Below are 17575 nucleotides of genomic sequence, written 5' to 3'. Positions count from 1 at the left end.
ACACATGCAGAAGATGCAGTCATAATGGAATCACTGGAGCAGCCGTAATCAAATTTCAATTTTACCGTAAGCCTGTTAATATTGACCTCCTGCAAAAGTGTAAAGGAAAGGACTTGCACTGGATGTGTAGCACAGTCGCACTAGGCTGTAATTTTAGAGAGCCCCATATATTAAAAGCACATTTAGTAATACTAATCGCACGCAAAAAAAGATTTGAGTGTAGTAGTGAATGCCAGGAAATCGACCAGGAGACCTCCAAGGCAAATATGAGATGCACGCTCTATGTGGGCGCTTGTTTTCTTCTTCCCACCCTCTTTTCCTTTGTATCTTGGCAGTCTAATGTATTGATAGCTAGGAAGTTATGCATTATGATGAAAATATGGCAAATTATATTAAATGACAAAGTTAGGGGTTCTCCCAGAGCAGCGAGGTGGGAGGGGAAAGTGAGGGAAATGGCAGTAATCTGCTTTAGTGAATCAGCAGAGGTTTTAATGTGAGGATTAGAGCGCGAGTCGTGCTGCATGCGGGAAGCCTAGCAGAAGCCTCAGCCTCCGCCCCCTCCCTACTGCCTCTATACTCTCTTTGCTTCTGCACTGCTCACTCTGGCTTCTCCCACTCTCTCACGCAGACTTGTATTTTTCTTAGCCTTTCACCTCTGTGCTTTACTGTAGTGGGTTTTTTTTTCGTCTCAAATTAGTTTTTCTTATTCCCGACAACAGCTCTAACTCGCAGCTCTCGCAAAGCTTCGCATTACGCTCTTCCGTCAAATTTCTTCTTTGTTATTTGCGAAAACGCTTATCCTTCTCGTCCCATCGTGGAAACCTCACTGTTTATGAGCAGGCTTGTATTCATAATGCAAAGAGACAACACTCTTTGACCGCACTGCTGTTGGAGATATTTCCATTGTTTGGATAGTATTGGGAAGATCAGACGTTTCTGAAGATTTGTTACCATTTGTGGATAATCCCAAATAAAGAAATCAGTCAATCCATTTCTGGGGATCTATTGACAAAACACACATACAGTTAGCTCCAGCAGTATTTGCACAATAACAGATTTTTTCTCCAATGCTCAAACAACCACGCTTAGAGTTGTGTTTTCAAAAAGTTATTGATGATTTAATATTTTAGGAATTCATAGTAAAGGCCGTCCTTATTGAAAGAGCAAATGGTGGTGGCCTACTGAAATACGCTAAAGCTAAAGACAAAAGTGGACAACGGTAAAGACAAACAGCTTCATAAACATCGTGTGAGTTGTACAATTTACGTGTTGCCCTTCAAACTGCTGCTCAGGGCCATGTCTTTACCATTATTGATCCATTTATTTGAAAATGACCCTTATGTACCACCAGAGTGGATTTGAAATTAAGCACTCAAGATGTGATTCATGCGTAGAGTTCCTGCTTTAATTCAAGAGGAGTCATATTCACCTTTTAGAAATGACAGTGTACTTCAAATATGGCATGATAACTAGAACCATTTCATTTTTAAGAGTTTGAGGAAAATAATTTGCAGGCAGTGACTATGTACATCAAAGATGTTTTGCCATGCCTTCATGTGTACTTTCCTTCAAATAAAAGAAATCTTCTGTTTGGCTTGAGATCAGGCCACTGACTTGGGCATCGAAGACTATTCCATGTATTTGCCTTCAAAAAAGTCTTTGGCAGTATGTTTACAGTAATTGTCAGTCATTCACCGTGTTACTTCCATCTGCAGTCACATCAACAAATATCTGTTGTTGTTTTTTTGGGGGGGAGCGAGGGGGGGGGTCTGTTGCTTTGGCCTTATCGTAAATTCATGCTGTTTTCCCCTCCTCCTCAGCCAAATGATGATGCCCAGCACGAACTTCCTATCGGTAGTTCATTAATATGTCATCTCTGGCCTGCTTCTGTGCAAAATTTGGAAGGTTGCTTTTGTGGGATTTCATTTAAAATTCAACCAAGGCCTTCCACCCACAGGCCAGTTTGAATTTTAAAACCCTTGTTGCTTTCACTCTTATAGTCTTCTTCTCAAACACACACACACACACACACGAGAACCTAGAATGACTCATAACTTTCCTGCAGGTTCTTGCTCTGCTTCCTGTCCATAGTCAGACTTCTGCCTGCCCACCAGCTTTTCCTTCACTGCATCCTTCTCTTCTCCCACCATCCCCCCCTCCCGACCCCATACTGTAAATCCATCGTATTGTTCCATATTCTCCATAATCCCCTCTCCACAATATCAAGCTCAGTGGTTCATTTGCTAGTGACCCTGGTCATCTGATTGGAATGCTACTCATTGTCATTTAGCTGTGCACAGAATGCAGAATATGCTTGTAATGGTTTAAGTCACCAGGAAAACAATAAGTGATGAGTGGCCATTTGACCTCTTCGTTGAACAAATTGTTCACTTGACCAGGGAATTAATACTGTTTTGTTTCAAATAACAATAAGAATAATCGAAACATATGACCTCTTTAATAGAATTTGAGCTACCTTATTGAGCCAAGTGCTCTTTTTTTATTCTTTACAGTAATTTAGACCTGATTCAGATTATTTTATTGTGAACTAAAGATACATTTTGCAGGCGCGGGTCTCTGCTGTGGCAAACCTGATGGCAGAGTCATTGGAAAAGTATCCCTTGAATCAGCGGTTTTAGGCTTAATCTCGGAAGAGTGTCCTACAGCTGCAGTTCCATCTGATAAAAGGGAGATTACAAGGATGATTTCCTGCAAACAGATTACGTGGAACGGCACGGCCGGCGCTGCCACCGCAAAGCACGCCGCTGCGCTCACCATTAGCAACATTTTTAATTAAGTTGAGGGAAACAAACTTTGTTGCCTATCATTATTTGGCCAATATCTTGTGAGGTCATTGGACATTTTTGGTTCATTTATTTGTACAGAATAACATATCTCTAAACCTCTTAATCCATGTTGTAATCCCTTTTATAATCACTTTTTAATAGTGAAGTCAAATCCATGCAGGGGTCCATGTTGCAGTGGATGTAATTGTTTAAAAAAAAAAAACATGGTTTGTAGTTAAATCTGCCTCAAAATGCTTAAGAGTAGAACCTCAAAAGTCGAAGACCCCAAAAGTGGTACAATTTAGCGTTACACCAAATTTAATTACAATGGACTCTGAATACTCATGGTTCAGCATAGTCAGAATAGTCACCTATAGTCAGAAGTTCAGAATAGTCACCTATTTGCAGATTTTTTTTCCAATTTGTTTTTATTTTTTTTTCATTCTTATTTTTGTTTTGGTTTTTTTTCTTTCCAGAGAGAAAACACTTTTATTTTATTTATTTTGTTTTAAACAATTTCAATGCAATAATAATGGGCGTCAATTACCACAGATTTTTGCTATTCGTGGTCCGGCCCCGTCCCACCTCAAAAGTAGACATCACACAAATCTTCAGTAAATGTTGTGAGACTTCAGCTCTGCAGACATCGAAATTAAATTAAGGCCACTAGCATGTTTTCCTTCTTTGTCTTTTTTGTTTTGAATTTTGTGATGCCGCCACAAAAGGGTGGCTACCAAAGAGGAAACGTGTAATGTTAACATAACACAAATGAATCTCAAAATCTGCAGCCAAATGCCAAATGCAGGTGCAGTTAATACAATATCAATTACATACACGTTTTTATAATTATATAAAAAGCATGAATGGCTAATGATTAGCATGAAGCTGACGAGAAAAGCTTGCTCGTTCTCACAACCAGCCATGCAGAATCCATAACTTAAATGGCAGCCACAAACAAAAGACGTGCTATCGGACTGCTCATCAACATACAGTATATTACATTCAACACCGACTGTTTCCAGCTCAAACGCCACGAGGTGATAAACATCTTCCTGTGCCTTCTATTACGGTTCTGTCAGGTGTCTTCCGCGATTTAACTGAATTTTAGTTAACTTCTCTTATTATTTGTATGACAGTTAGGAATGTTAAAGGTGTTTATAAAGGTTACAGTTTGATGCTTTGGAGACTCCACTGCAGAGCTGTTATTTCAACATAGATTTAAAACAGTAGATTTTGGTTTTTTTTTCAATCGTCATTCTTAGATAAAAATTGATCATAACTCATTAAGAGTCAAGTAAGTAATTTCTACAGTTAACCCGTGTCGCAGAGTCACTACTTCACCTGTTCAGGTTCTGGACTCATCTCAGTGTAATCACATGAGACAAGTAGAGAAGGACTTGCGGTTGACGCTGTGGATAATCTGGGCACAAGGAAACGGAACACGCACACCAATCTGTGAAGGAGGCTGACAAATCTGAAAAGTCATCCATCCTCAAAATTCCCCAGAGCATATGGGCCTGGTGATACCCCGCCAGGCTTTTCCACTCTGGCCTGCCAAGCTAATTCAAGAGTGACTTTCCAGCAGCGATTCTATTAGCAGGCACCACCAGAGTGCTTCCTTAAATACACGCTCTGCACTCATTGGTCAGGCTACAACTATTCATTTTCATCACTCCCCTTTGTTAATGCTCAGATGTAATTTGGGCATTTTATGAAGTAATTTTTCTTGCTCGCAGCCGTAAATAGACTGACAGTAGAACCGCACATTTCCAGCATGTAATAATAATGCCTGTGGTATATGAAATACACACTTGTTGTCAAACCCGGAATATGACAAATTCTTGAAGACAACTTGCCTCGAATGCTTTTGGAGCCTTAAAACCACCATCTGCAGCATTAGCTCTCAAACCTTCATCCAACATGAACAGCACGGCTGAAAAACAAGAGAAGCTAGGTTGTATTTAGAAAGAGCGGCTGGCTTCCTAAGAGAAAATGTGAGAGGTGGTAGATAGTTCTATATTTGGAACTCGCGTTGACATTTGACCAAATGATGAAGATGTACATTTCCCTTTGACATCCATGTACAGTTTTCGCTTGTATTCTTCAAGCATGTAGCTCTTGGATACGAGGGGTATTGAGGGACCGGAGTTTTACATGTGCATAAGTACTGGTCCTCTTTGAATCATACTTCCATCTCCTATCACCATGGCTACAACCTACAGCAGTGTGGAGGCGTGCTCTGCGTCTCTCTCCTGCTTTCCCTGGCGAGCCGATCCCACAGTCGTGGGTTAAAGTCAAATAATGGGCCTTCTGGGTCTGAATCCTGGTCTTTGTTTGAAAAGCTCACTTGAATTTTGGTATCATAGACATGAGCTAAATTGTTGGCGGTGTTTGTACTATTTTTTTTATTACCATTGTTTTTAACCCTTTAACACCTAAGCCTCAAAATGTCTGCCTGGTTTTGACTATTAAAGGGTCAGAAAATGTCGTGTGAATAATTTTTTTAAGTTAACGCTGTACACTGGAACGTTAAAGGTTTAACCTTCGCCTTTCATTAAAACAACAACAGAAAAATAAGAATAAAGGGGGAAAATGGCCTACATCGCAGCTCCATGTTTTAGGTGAAAAGTATTTGTGTACTTTTCCTTTCCCTTTGTCCTTTTCCATTTTATTGCTTGTCCATTTTCTAATGTGCGCCATTTTTTAAATGATATTTTTATAATCTACTTTTGACTGATTCAAAAAAAGCATACTTCGGAATGAATGGGAAGAATCCATTTCCAATGTCAAGTTGTCACCATCTTGAAATATTGAATCATTCTAAAGGTAATGGCAAAATACATTTGAACATTCTTAACTGTGATAAGAATGTAAAAAGAAGTTATTCACCACAAAATGCAATTCAAAACAAGTGTGGTGTACAAGGAAGTGCAGGAGTGAGGGAGGGAATTTTTCATTCTTTTGTCTTTTGTTTTCGTTTGTCTCCCAGGAACACCTTACCCCAAGATGCTAATAAGTATTTTGACAGTGCTACTAGTGTCCTGGAGGTTCCAATGGCAGTGCAAGTTGCAGGGCAGGTTGTTATTACACTTAACATTAAAATGATGTCATTTCCGTGATTCTAGAAACATTTTCTTCATCCTTATCCCCGAACAGAAGCTGCGCCACTGGAGGTTGGAACCTATTTATAGGGTTATCTAAAATTATCTCGTACCCCCTAGGCCCAGTTGCTCCATGGGTGTTAACAAGCCAAGCATAAAGGTTGTTCCGCATTGTCTAAAGGAAAATGTCTCTCGACTGAAGCCTAGATTCTGAAATACAGAGCAGCTGCTTAAACACTGGTATTGCACTGATGCCAGTCGTGTTTTCATCCTGGTAAATCTAAATGTATTCAGTCTTCTTGCAAATCGTCACCTTCCGCGTCCTCCCTCTCCAGCCCTGATTCCCTGTCCCTGCATGGACAAGGAGGGGAGGTAGAGCTCTGACAATGAGCCAAAGACAAGGGCAGGATGTTCCTGTGGAGCACCAAATGTGTCACCTACACGCCCTGAGCTCCTGGCATTAAAGCTTGCACACACAAGCAAGCGCACATACGTTGTTGTAAGGTCAAGAACCAATATAACCTGCGGCATTTGAGAGCAAATATTTGCAGAGAAATATAGAAATTGGGGTTGGTGGGATATGATTTATATGCCAAGGCTTTAGAGACACGATAATGACAACATGACATGATGATTGGCATTACTGTTTTTCCTCCACTTGAATAGACGACGTCCACTTGAATGAATGAATGTCGCACATCAAGTGGGCGCCTCCCAGGCATCATTACCACAGCACACACTACTTGCGGAGCATCTGTAAAGAAGTTGGAGTTTACGCTGGAGTTTAAATAGAAAGTGCTCCCGTATGCAATGCAGACCAAAAGCAAAATAAAAAAAAGAATTTTTGCCAACACAGGAGTGAGGGAGGAAAATCAGTTTTATCGATTAGCTTTCAGAAAAATAATGTAAGTAAGCCGATTTCTGGGAAGATTGTATACAATATAAAAATTGCACAATGGATATAAAATTATAAAATGCTCTCCACTCTACAGCCATAGTTACTCCCTGCATTTTAGTGAATAAAAAAAATCACTATACAGTATGAGGAAATACGGTATGTCCGAATAAACAATTCTAAATGAAATAAAGTTGTTACGGATTATAATACATTTATGTGTACTATGCTGATATCAACTGCATTTAGAAAATATTCAAAGCTTTAACCACTTATCATGTTGATTTGTTCAGGTGCAGCCTGTCATTTACACGGTCCAAGCAATTGTGACATCATCCGACTTGAAGTTTGGTCAGAGCGAGGTGGACTTTGGCTACTGTTCTATCTACCAGTCAGTCAAGAGCAGCGTACGCCTGACCAACATGTCCCTGCTACCTCAAGAGTTTGGTTTTGTTGGCCTTCCAGAGGTATTGCGTCCAAGTGTGTTTTTCCACCAACTTGCTTGTGGCATCTAAAGGCAATTATCAATTGATCGCCTTTTTTCACTATTGGCGGTAGAGCTCGATCCTGGAATAGTGGTGATTACTGTATTAATCTATGCCAGCAATGTATAGTGGCAGGCAAAACAATAAAATGCTCTTCCATTAGATGGCAGAGGGCACATCATTATCTGTCTATTGACTTTTTTTTTTTTTGTGATATTTTTGTTTGGTCGTGTGCCATGAGATTTTTCCTACAGTTAACCCGTGAGGAAATACTGTGCAACATTATAGACTTTTGGGTTCAGAAGTTGTGAAAGCACGTACAACTGCATATAACCATTGATAGTTGGATATATTAAAATGCGTGATATTCCCTTTGCTTATTATAAAATCTAAGCATTTGCTGTATGTTCTGCTCACACTGCAGTTTGTTGACGTCCAACCTAACGATGGCTTCGGCACGCTTCTCCCGCAAGAAACACTGGAGATTGATATCATTTTCAGCGCCAACAAAGCAAAAGAGTACCGTTTCCATCTAAGTTGCAAGTCAGGAATCAACAGGTGAACTTGGAGCCCTTTATTGTATGTCACTGAAATGACAATTGAATTATATTGCATTCGTATTTGTCGTCAAGAGTTTTTCCCCTGGCTTGCCGTGCCATGGGCGTTTGCCCAACGTTGGCGCTCTCCCATTCTCTGGTGCAGTTTGGGCCCACGGCAGTTGGCGACCACTCCACCGCTCTCCTTTACCTCACCTATAACCAAACCGTCCGAAACCAGTCCAAACAACGACCCTCTGCTGGGGCCAGACTGTTTTCCTTCACCCCACCTCAAGACTCCAGCATCAGTATCACTCCTGCTGCAGGACGCCTGCTGCCTGGAAAGGTCAGAGCAGGTTGGGGCACGTCTTCCGAGTTCAGGCTTACATTTAACGAACAGTTCCGTCATTTGTAGTTAGATGTTATTACTCAAACGTGAACTACTCCTGATGTTTACATCTTGTATTTTGGGGGTTTATAACGAATTGGAAGTGTTTTGAATTTGCTTATCAAACTTCAAACTCATTCTCGCCAAGAGTAAAGAATGCACTATTTTGAGTTGATTTAGTGGGAAAATAATTGGTCCATGCATTGTTGTTTATTGTCCAGTCTAGGTCAGCTAAATACTTTAGTTTCTTTTCCTTTATTGCTGCACCCTATATTTTTGGACAATGACAATAATAAGATCCATACCCATTTCTGAAAAACTATTCTTATTCTATTTATGAATACATTTTAGTTGTTGTATTTTTAACAAAGAAGACATACAACTCATAGTAGCTCACTGATCTTCCAGCTCATTACCAAGTCGATGCAGTTACTACAACATTACTCCGAGCTGCCGGTGGTTCAATGGAGATGTTGCTACGGTGTTAGGCCGCCCTCTGCTGAAAATCTGACAGAAGTGAGCGTCATTTTTAAAACATACTCTTGAAAATAATGGCTGCACGTTGGAAGACTGGTTAGCGAGCCTCACAGTTTGGAGTCTGCGTATTCTCCCTGTCTGTGCAACAGTGCAAGGGGTACTACAGATACCTCCACATTTCAAAAACATGCATGTTAGGTGCATTGAAGACAACCTATTTAATTGAACGTAACATTATTGTTGTATTTATGTATTCTACGATCACCAATATTAACCAGTGTTTGTCTTCATCTTTGTTCCTCCACTCTAGAGGTGTTTGGTCCTGGTCACATTTAAACCCAAATTGGAAGACCGGGATATCAAGGAAGAGGCCCTGCGTCTCCTCCTCAAAGCCAAGCAGACCAATGAGGAGGACATTAAAAAACTCCTTGAAGAGGAGGTGTAACTTCGCCCTCCTTTATTTTGCAACTCAGACCTCACTAATAATTTTGTTCACTCTCATGTCAGTGATGGTACTGATTTTACTGTTGTTTTGAAAGGCTAAAAGGGAGGCGGAGCCCAATAAAGGGAAGAAATTGTCCAAGAGCAGCAAAATGTCTGATTTTTCCAAAACTGCAACCCCAATAGAGACACCACCCCCCGACAACATAGATGCAGGGTAAGAGTGTGTTCTAACATTGTACGTCGAATAAATTGTTTTTAAAAGAACCGTTTTACACGTGTGAAGTATGTTCCAAGTAGGCTAAACCCAATTAACGTTACGGACAGTTGAAAGATCCAACAACACAGGATTGTTGTTATTAAAGTTTTCTTTATTAGCAAAACTCCAAATACTGTTATCTTTCCTTTCATGCTGCCGTGTTCACTCATCCACGCGAAGATGAACATTACTTGTCTTACGTCGTATTTGCATCAACACTCAAGAGATCACTAGTTTCAATGCAATCCTATCATGCAGTTTCAGTTGCTCTGCCCTTTTAGTTTTGCATAGTTTTTATTACCGTATATAAATTGTGCCTGTAGATGGAAACCGTCCTATCATTTGACAGCGTGTCATCCTTTTCGCCTCGCAATTGGAGGAGCTGTTCCTTTCTTTCTCCTTCTATCTTCTCATCATTCTGATACAAATTGTCCTTGGTTTTTGTCCAAGTCTTCTGACTGTTGGATAGTGTTTTTGGTTTTTTAGATGTATAGTATTGGCAAATTCCTATCTGGTTGAACGTTACCAGTGGTTTGCACCTTGTTGTAAATTATGTTGTTCACTTACTTACTAAGACTCACCGACAAACAACAAACAATCTAATTTTCATTGTTTTATTTCAAATTTGATTTCTAGAGGTCAAAGGTTTGAGGAGGCGAGGGCGTCTTTGCTGCACTCATTCACCTCGCGCTACAGCGAGTACACCATCCCCTGCTTTGTGTCCGACGGAGACCCACCCGAGGAAGACAGGCAGACCCAGCCAACATGGAGGTAAAACAGCCAGAGTTCAAATTTAGAACTGCCTCGAGCAGTAGTTCCCAAAACTGCGGTCCCCACCTCCCCGGGCGTCCGCGAGCCGTGACTAATTGCAAAATAATTTGCAATAAATTACAGTATGCCATATAATTTTTAATGAGTCTGTACCTACAAATGGGGAGCGGCGTGCTAACAAAACAAACACTTAAACGAATAACTCTCCCTACCTTAGCTTTCAGCCAATTAAAAGCTCTGATATGACTGTGACTATGACTCATACGCCAAACAATGTTAAAAGGATTCCACTCAGTTTTGTCTTTTTCGCTAGTCGCTTTTTCGAAAAACAGGTTGGAAAAGCCACTGAATATCGCGATCGAGTCACTAACTTGGCAACACTGACTGTGCTTTTGTAAACTAGCTCCTCTCTGATTCCAGCGTTGTTGTTAGTGAAAGCAGTGATAAATATTGTATTTTATTCAATGGAATTTTGTGAATTTTTGGTGTTAAGATAGGGGGGAGTGAGGTGGGGTCCTTGTAAAAATGTCTCTCTTGTAAAGGGTTCCTGGACCCCATAAAATTGAGGACCCCCGATGTAGAAGAATGTTAAGAATGGATAAGTGTTCCACACACTCATTTCGTATATTCTGTATAATATCTCCACAGTCCTCTCAATACCGTCTACTTGAAGCTACAATGTCCTGCTGTACAGCCTCCTCTAGTGGTGGTATCCAGCAATATCAGAAATTATGCCTTGGATTTCCACCAAGTGGCAGTAGGTTAGTACTGTACAGTAAGTACACAATTCCCAAGTGTCATACCAAACATGCGTGTGTATGGTTGTGTTTTAAACTTAAGGCTTTTCGGTCCCTCTTTTTTTTTTAGGAGAGAGAGTGATTAAACGATTTTCAGCCCAGAACATTTCGGAGGAATCTTTGGAGGTATTGATTTCACCATCGAATATTGAGCATGTAGTAGCAGCAGGAGCAGTAGTAGTAGTTGTTGTTGTTGTATATTCAACACACCAGACAACATAATTTTACAGTTAATTTAGTATATTCTTTTCTATTCAGGCAACTATATTTTGGTTGAAAAAATCTGTAAGCCTAATTACATGATATTCAACAGGGTGTGTTTTTTGTATATATTACAGTGTATAATGTTGATTGTTGTTGTTTTTTCGATTTTTAATTGTGCCTGCTGGCTAAATGTGCCTATTTTTCAGTGATGTCTTCAATCTTCAATTGCCCCTGCTGCTGTGACTCAAATCAATATTACTTACCGGCTACATGTCACCATTGTTTTGTGCTTGTTTTCAAGTTGAGGTCATCATTGCTGGATATATATGGCCCCTTTTCACTTCTTAACTCACTCAGAGGCATAGGACCTGGAGAGAAACACACGCTGGTGTTGGCCTTCTGTCCTACGTTAGAAAAAAAGGTGCCATATTTAAATTAAGGCTGCTCATTGATGGTTCTTTCCTTAGTTATTGACATATGAATCATGCACATTTGTCATTCTATGGAATGACATTGAGCATGTGATATATTTTGAGCAGTATCTAATCAGGTCTTCTGATCTTTAGTACTGTGAGACTTTGGAGGTGCGCTGTCAGAAGATGACCTTGGCCGTGACTCTGCGGGGGGAGGGAATAGTTCCTGCAATCACCTCCTCCCACTCTGGAGGTCTCTTGGACTTTGGTTATGTGATGGAAAAGGAGAGCACCTCACAGGTCCTGAAGGTGAGCCAACACAGTCTCATCAGCACGAGCTGATCGTCCAATGGAAAAAAAAATAAATACATCATTTAAAAATAATTTGATTTGATTATAATAGGTGAAAAATGTCACATCCCTGTCTAATAATTGTTCTTGTGTTATTTTGTTGTACACTGGAAAACTTTCTTTTAATAACTTTTGAGTCATTTTTTTTCCAAAGCAAGCCAAGGTTATTTTAAATGTCTAAATATTGCTCATTACGACAGTGTAAGAGCAATGTATAATTAGGTTGCAACTTGTAGGATCCAGAACCAGGTTGTATCCCCATCCACTCGCTTAATGACCTTGCCAGTAATGTGCAAATAAAGATTGATTATTTGGGGTAAGCTGGTGATGTTTGCATTGCACCTTCTAGATCAGGGGTCTGCAACCTGCGACTCCAGAGCCATATGTGGCTCTTTCATCCTTCTGCTGTCTCGGACTTTGGAAAATAAATATTGAGTGTTTGATTTCAATTTGTTTTGATTTTACTTTGTTCGTTTTTCAAATGTAATTCTACATTTGAAGATCACGGTTTCTTTTGTTAACATTAAAATAAAACATTTTCTCAAAATATGCATCACAAGTGCCGACGTGCAATACCTGGCGCTAAGATTTATTGAGCTATTTGACCCCAGGTAGGTAAACCAGCCCAAATGATTCTCTGAACATTTACGGTTGCCGACCCCTGTTTCAGATCTTCAAATGGCAGGACTGTAAGGTTTTGTGTTGTTGTCGCCACTTAAGCCTTGCGTTGATTGTAGCTCCAGAACAGCTCGGCTGTTGCAGTGGGTTTCAAGGCGATGTTGTACAGCCTCTCGCCCTCCAAGACTCAAGGTGCTGATGAGAAGGTGGCCCTACTGTTGGGTGGCTACACAGACTCTAAGATCCAGCCTGTGGTGGGTAAGTAGGTGGATAGGTTGCTAAGTAAGTAGATGACTAAGTGAGTAGGTAGGTAGTAATGCTGGGCCAGAGGTAGTTGCAATGGATATAATAAGTCTTCACTTTGTGATCTGGAAAAATGAGACCAAGATAAGTCATTTCAAAACTTTTTTTTTGCCAATAATGTAACCTATAACATACAACAACTCAATTAATGCAACTTAATTGAAAACACTGAATTATTTCAAAATGTTTTCCACCATTAATGTAACTTCTATCCTATACAACTGAACTGAAAAAAAATAGAGGGGAAGTACAAATAAACAACTGAGATAATTTGGTTGCACAAGTGTGCACACCCTCTTATAACTGGGGATTTGGCTTTGTTCAGAATTAACCAATATTCATAGTGTTGTTAAATGGAAGTCAGTACACACCTGCCACCATTTAAAGTGCCTCTGATTAACCCAAAATAGAGTCCAGCTCTTCTAGTCAGGCTTTCCCGACATTTTTGTAGTCACATCTTACAGTACAAGCCATGGTCGGCATAGAGCTTCCACAGCATCAGAGGGATCTCGTTGTTCAAAACTATCAGTCAGGATAAGGGTTTCCAAGGCATTAAATGCACCATGGAACAACAGTGATATTACCAAGAACGGGACGACAGAATTTAAAAGATGAGAAAACTGGTGAGGGAGGCTGCTAAGAGTTGAAGGAATTTCTGGCAAGTACTGGCTGTTTAGTACATGTGATAACAATCTTCCGTCTTCTTCATATGTTTGGTAAGATGGCAAGAGAGCCCCATTTTACAAAGAAAAACATTCAACCCTAGCTACATTTTGCAAAACAATCTCTCTAATGTATTTGGGAAAAACGTGTTATGGTCCGATGAAACCAAGGTGAAACTTTTTGGCTGTAATTTCAAAAGGTACGCCTGGAGCAAACATAACACTGCTCATCACCAAAAGAACACCATTCCTACAGTGAAGCATGGTGGTGACAACGTTATGATTTGGGCCTGTTATTCCTCAGCTGCAACTAGAGGTAATTAGAAACAGTTCCGAATAGGAGTCAGTGTAAGCATTCTCCTTGAGGCTTCTGCTAGAAACAAAACAATAAAAAGGGAAAAGCCTACTAGAACATCTGAAATTTATTTGGGGTTAATCAGAGGCACTTTAATTGTGGCAGGGGTGTGCTGACTACCACTTAACATGAGTTTGGATGTGATTGGTTACTTCTGATCCCAGCCACATCCCCACACTTGTGCAAGCACATTATTTTTACTTCCCCTCTCTATAAGATGTCTTCTTTTTTTCTTTCAATTACGTTTTACAGGTTATAGGTCATATTAATGGTGGGGAAAGTTTTGAAATGTTTTATCTATTTATCACTGTTTCATAATACTGTTACAGAATCCAGCCTTTCAACAGGTTTGTGTAGACTTTTTATATCCTCTGTATATGAAACTAAAGGTTGTGCCGGCAAAACTATCCGCTCTCACATAGTGATATGCAATTCTTTCTATGTGAAATTACCGTTTATGACAAAGGAGTAAAAGAGTCATTCTTTAATTGCAAATCGGTTGTAATTGTGGTCGACTGTGTGGTCGAATTGGTGTATTTGATTATCAACCTTATCTCATGTATCAGAAAAACAAACAGCTGTATCAGTGGCAACCACCTTAGTATAAATTGTGTATATGTTGTGTCATGTACAGGGACCCACAACTACAATGGGCTAAGTGTTTTCAGTGTTCAGCCGGTGGAGGCAAGCATTGCTGCAAGACAAAGCCAGGACGTGGTTGTCACCTTTCACCCCGATCACCCCTCGGTCAACTATTCGGATCGGCTCACCATTGAGCTTGTCAATAAGGTCACAAAAAGCAACACACAGCTTTAATGGTCATTAGGCCATGCGAGCTGCCGATGCTATCGCTAATGTTCCAATCTTAAGTGTGAATCTGTTTCTGTGTGCTAGACTAAACTGTGTGTCTTGGATCTGAGAGGTGCAGCGTCTGCACACAATATGTATCTAAATGGAGGAGACCCACTGACAGTTCCTATTGAATCCCTTCTTCCTCCACTAATAACCAGTCAACCTGAACTCGCAGGTACATTAACTTCTGCCGTCATCTCTGATGTTCTCAGCCTGCGATATTATAAACTCGATGATTAATGGTATGGAACTGATCAATGCTACACCATTGCTATTGATGAAATGATGTTCAAGTGCATTATCCAACGAGCCGGATAAAGCAGACGGGTATTTTTTAAAGATGATTAATAACTCCCGGGCTCACTGCTTGAGCTGCATGTGCAATTACTACAATGTATGCTTTAACTGTCCCCACTGACGGTTTCTTTGCTTGTCACGAGACGGTCAATTCAACTTGGGGGAGGGGGGAATGAGTTAACATTTCCTGCTCTTCTCTACCAGGACAGTCAGAGGAGATGGAAATCCCTGTGTTGGTCACTCTGCGAGCGAGCTACAGTATGGGGACCATCAGACCTGCAGTCAGGGAGCTGCAAATAGGCTGCATACGGGCCAGTAAGAAGGTAGTGAGGCAGATGTGAAACGTTTCTATAAAGAGCATGATCATGTGTTATAAAGGGGTCAATAATCTTTTTAATACCAAATTGCACAAAATACAATTGTAATAACGTACCTCAGTCACTGCTGTGGACGTGAATGCGAGTACACGGATAAATATATTTGTCGAGAACATTTTTCAAAGGTTAGGGGTGGAAGAGAGTCTTGCCTAGCTGGTCTGTGAAATTCAGGTTTCTAGAGCACTATAATGGCTAACAGATCCCTGTAGATAGTAGTGCATCACCTTGGATATATCAAGGACAGCTTTTGATTAGACGATAAAGATTAAGGGGTGAATCTTGGCTCGTCATGTCCATCATGAGCGAGAAAAATGCCACCATGTTGGAAGTCGGACAAGTTTAGGTGTAGTCTGTTAAATCGAGGTGCCACTGTATCTGTAAATAAATTATTATTTTGCCATCAAAAGCCATTTCTGAATCTCGTTTTTCTTGTTTTATAGTTTGATGCCACAAAAGCAAAATATATTTTCACAAAAAGCTCATTTGCTCCGCTTTTTGGGCAGAAACCAGTGGTTTTGCTTAAACCAACCCGTGTTCTACTGTTGACTACTAAAATAACGTAAAAAAAAAAAAAACTAGAAACAAAAAATTCTGATCAAAAAAGAGATTACTCTTTGGTTGGTCAGTTCTTATATTGTCGCAGAGCACAATATTCTTGAAAGATCAGTCAAAATATGGGGCACTGGCAATATGGCAACCTGCAATGAAAAATGAAAATGGCTGGCAGTGAATGAGTTTAAAAGCCTGCATATGGATGCCCACAATGTATCCAACTGGGCATCTTTAAGGACTTTCTCATGCGTTCCAATATACAGGTATAAGAGATGAAACCACAAATAAGAGTGGAGTTGCTTTACCTATTGATGAAGGTGGTAAATTACAGTTTTGTCGCTGTTGTAATTGTTGGACTGTAGTTGTAAAAGACAGCATAACAGTTCATAACCATATCTCATTATTTAAAAATTGTTAAGGCCTATATTCAAGTCCCCAATGCATGTAAAGTGAAATATGTTTGTAGTATAAGCCAATGCAGTGATTGTATTCTGACTGCTTGTTTGGACCCACCCATTCAGGGGAGTGATTTTCTCTGGGACAACCTGGCTTCTCTGCAGCAGAGGGGCTTCAGTGTGGAGCCCAGCAAAGGCAGCGTAGAGGCAGGCAGCAGACACACCATCAAGCTCACATGGACCCCCCAGAGTGGACACAAGGTCAGGAAGATTGCAATTTTGGCTTCTTTTTGAATTAGAAAGGATAAATGTTTTCAAATGCAATATATGTGATCATCAAACAGCAAGTGAAATTTCTAATTAACACAATTCCAAATATTGACTTCCCAGTGAGTGAAATTGTGTAGTAATGATGTAAATAATTTGTGTTTCAGCCCAATGAAGTGGTGCAGATGTGTGTGCCTCTCACAGTAAAAGGTGACGAAACCAGGGTATACAACGTCACCCTCATGGCTTTAGTCTCCACTCATGTGGACTGATTCCTTTTTTTCATGGATTCTTTTCTCTAGATATTCTGTTATTGAGGCAAAAGATTTGCTATTATTTTTTATTGTGGTTTATAGGTCTATATGACCAGAATGACCATGCATTCTGTACAGACAGAAAAAGCTGTCCTATCTCGCTATATTTACAAATGTTTTAGAAATTCCTAACCCTGCACCTTTATCCAGATCTGCACCAAACTGTATGATAAATCAATGTTCTTCTTTCATACCTAGTTTCTCTGTTTTTTGGGGGGAAATCAGTCAAGTACATTGCTGTGAAAAAGTATTGGCCCCCTTCTCAAATTATTGTTATTTTTTTGCATAGTTTCCCCACTTCAATGTTTAAGATCATCAAACAAATGTAAATATCAGACAAATATAACCCAAGTTAAAAAAAAGAATTCAGTTATCTGTGTGAAAAAAAAATTATCCCTCATGTTAAAGTGGCACTAAGCAGGCCCAAGAAAATGTAAATTTGACACACCACAGAAAAGAGCAATTTTAACACTGCTGCCAAATTTGAATAGGAAAACTATTCAGAGTTACCTGGCCCTGTGTGAAAAAGTAATGCCCCCCTAAACCTAATAAGTGGTTGGGCCATCCTCAGCAGTAACAACCGAAATGTTTTCTATAACTGGCTATCTCTCCTAATTGTGGTGTCATGAACATTGACCTTAACTGAGGTCAGGAGGCCTGTAGTTCTACTTTTGATGTT

The 17575-nt window shown here is 40.1% G+C and overlaps 1 protein-coding gene across 4 annotated transcripts in view; it reads left to right on the top strand.

The window, feature by feature from the left end:
- cfap74 (cilia and flagella associated protein 74) overlaps positions 1-17261 on the top strand; it is a 47604-nt gene extending 30343 nt beyond the window's left edge. For all 4 annotated transcript variants that reach the window (XM_061769276.1, XM_061769281.1, XM_061769271.1 and 1 more), the window contains 17 exons: positions 5776-5863; positions 7076-7249; positions 7692-7825; positions 7900-8149; positions 8979-9107; positions 9208-9326; positions 10005-10139; positions 10788-10900; positions 11007-11062; positions 11442-11561; positions 11707-11862; positions 12642-12780; positions 14477-14631; positions 14737-14869; positions 15196-15314; positions 16442-16576; positions 16750-17261. In XM_061769276.1, coding sequence (XP_061625260.1) covers positions 5776-5863; positions 7076-7249; positions 7692-7825; positions 7900-8149; positions 8979-9107; positions 9208-9326; positions 10005-10139; positions 10788-10900; positions 11007-11062; positions 11442-11561; positions 11707-11862; positions 12642-12780; positions 14477-14631; positions 14737-14869; positions 15196-15314; positions 16442-16576; positions 16750-16854 — 2260 coding nt within the window. In that variant the 3' untranslated portion in view covers positions 16855-17261. The remainder of the gene's footprint in view (positions 1-5775; positions 5864-7075; positions 7250-7691; positions 7826-7899; positions 8150-8978; positions 9108-9207; positions 9327-10004; positions 10140-10787; positions 10901-11006; positions 11063-11441; positions 11562-11706; positions 11863-12641; positions 12781-14476; positions 14632-14736; positions 14870-15195; positions 15315-16441; positions 16577-16749) is intronic.
- Positions 17262-17575: the final 314 nt, after the last annotated feature.

The sequence above is a fragment of the Phyllopteryx taeniolatus genome, chromosome 1, assembly GCF_024500385.1.
Source record: "Phyllopteryx taeniolatus isolate TA_2022b chromosome 1, UOR_Ptae_1.2, whole genome shotgun sequence".
Classification (NCBI taxonomy): Eukaryota; Metazoa; Chordata; class Actinopteri; order Syngnathiformes; family Syngnathidae; genus Phyllopteryx; species Phyllopteryx taeniolatus.
The sequence above is the reverse complement of the archived record's forward strand: the minus strand, read 5'-3'. Positions and strand labels throughout refer to the sequence as shown.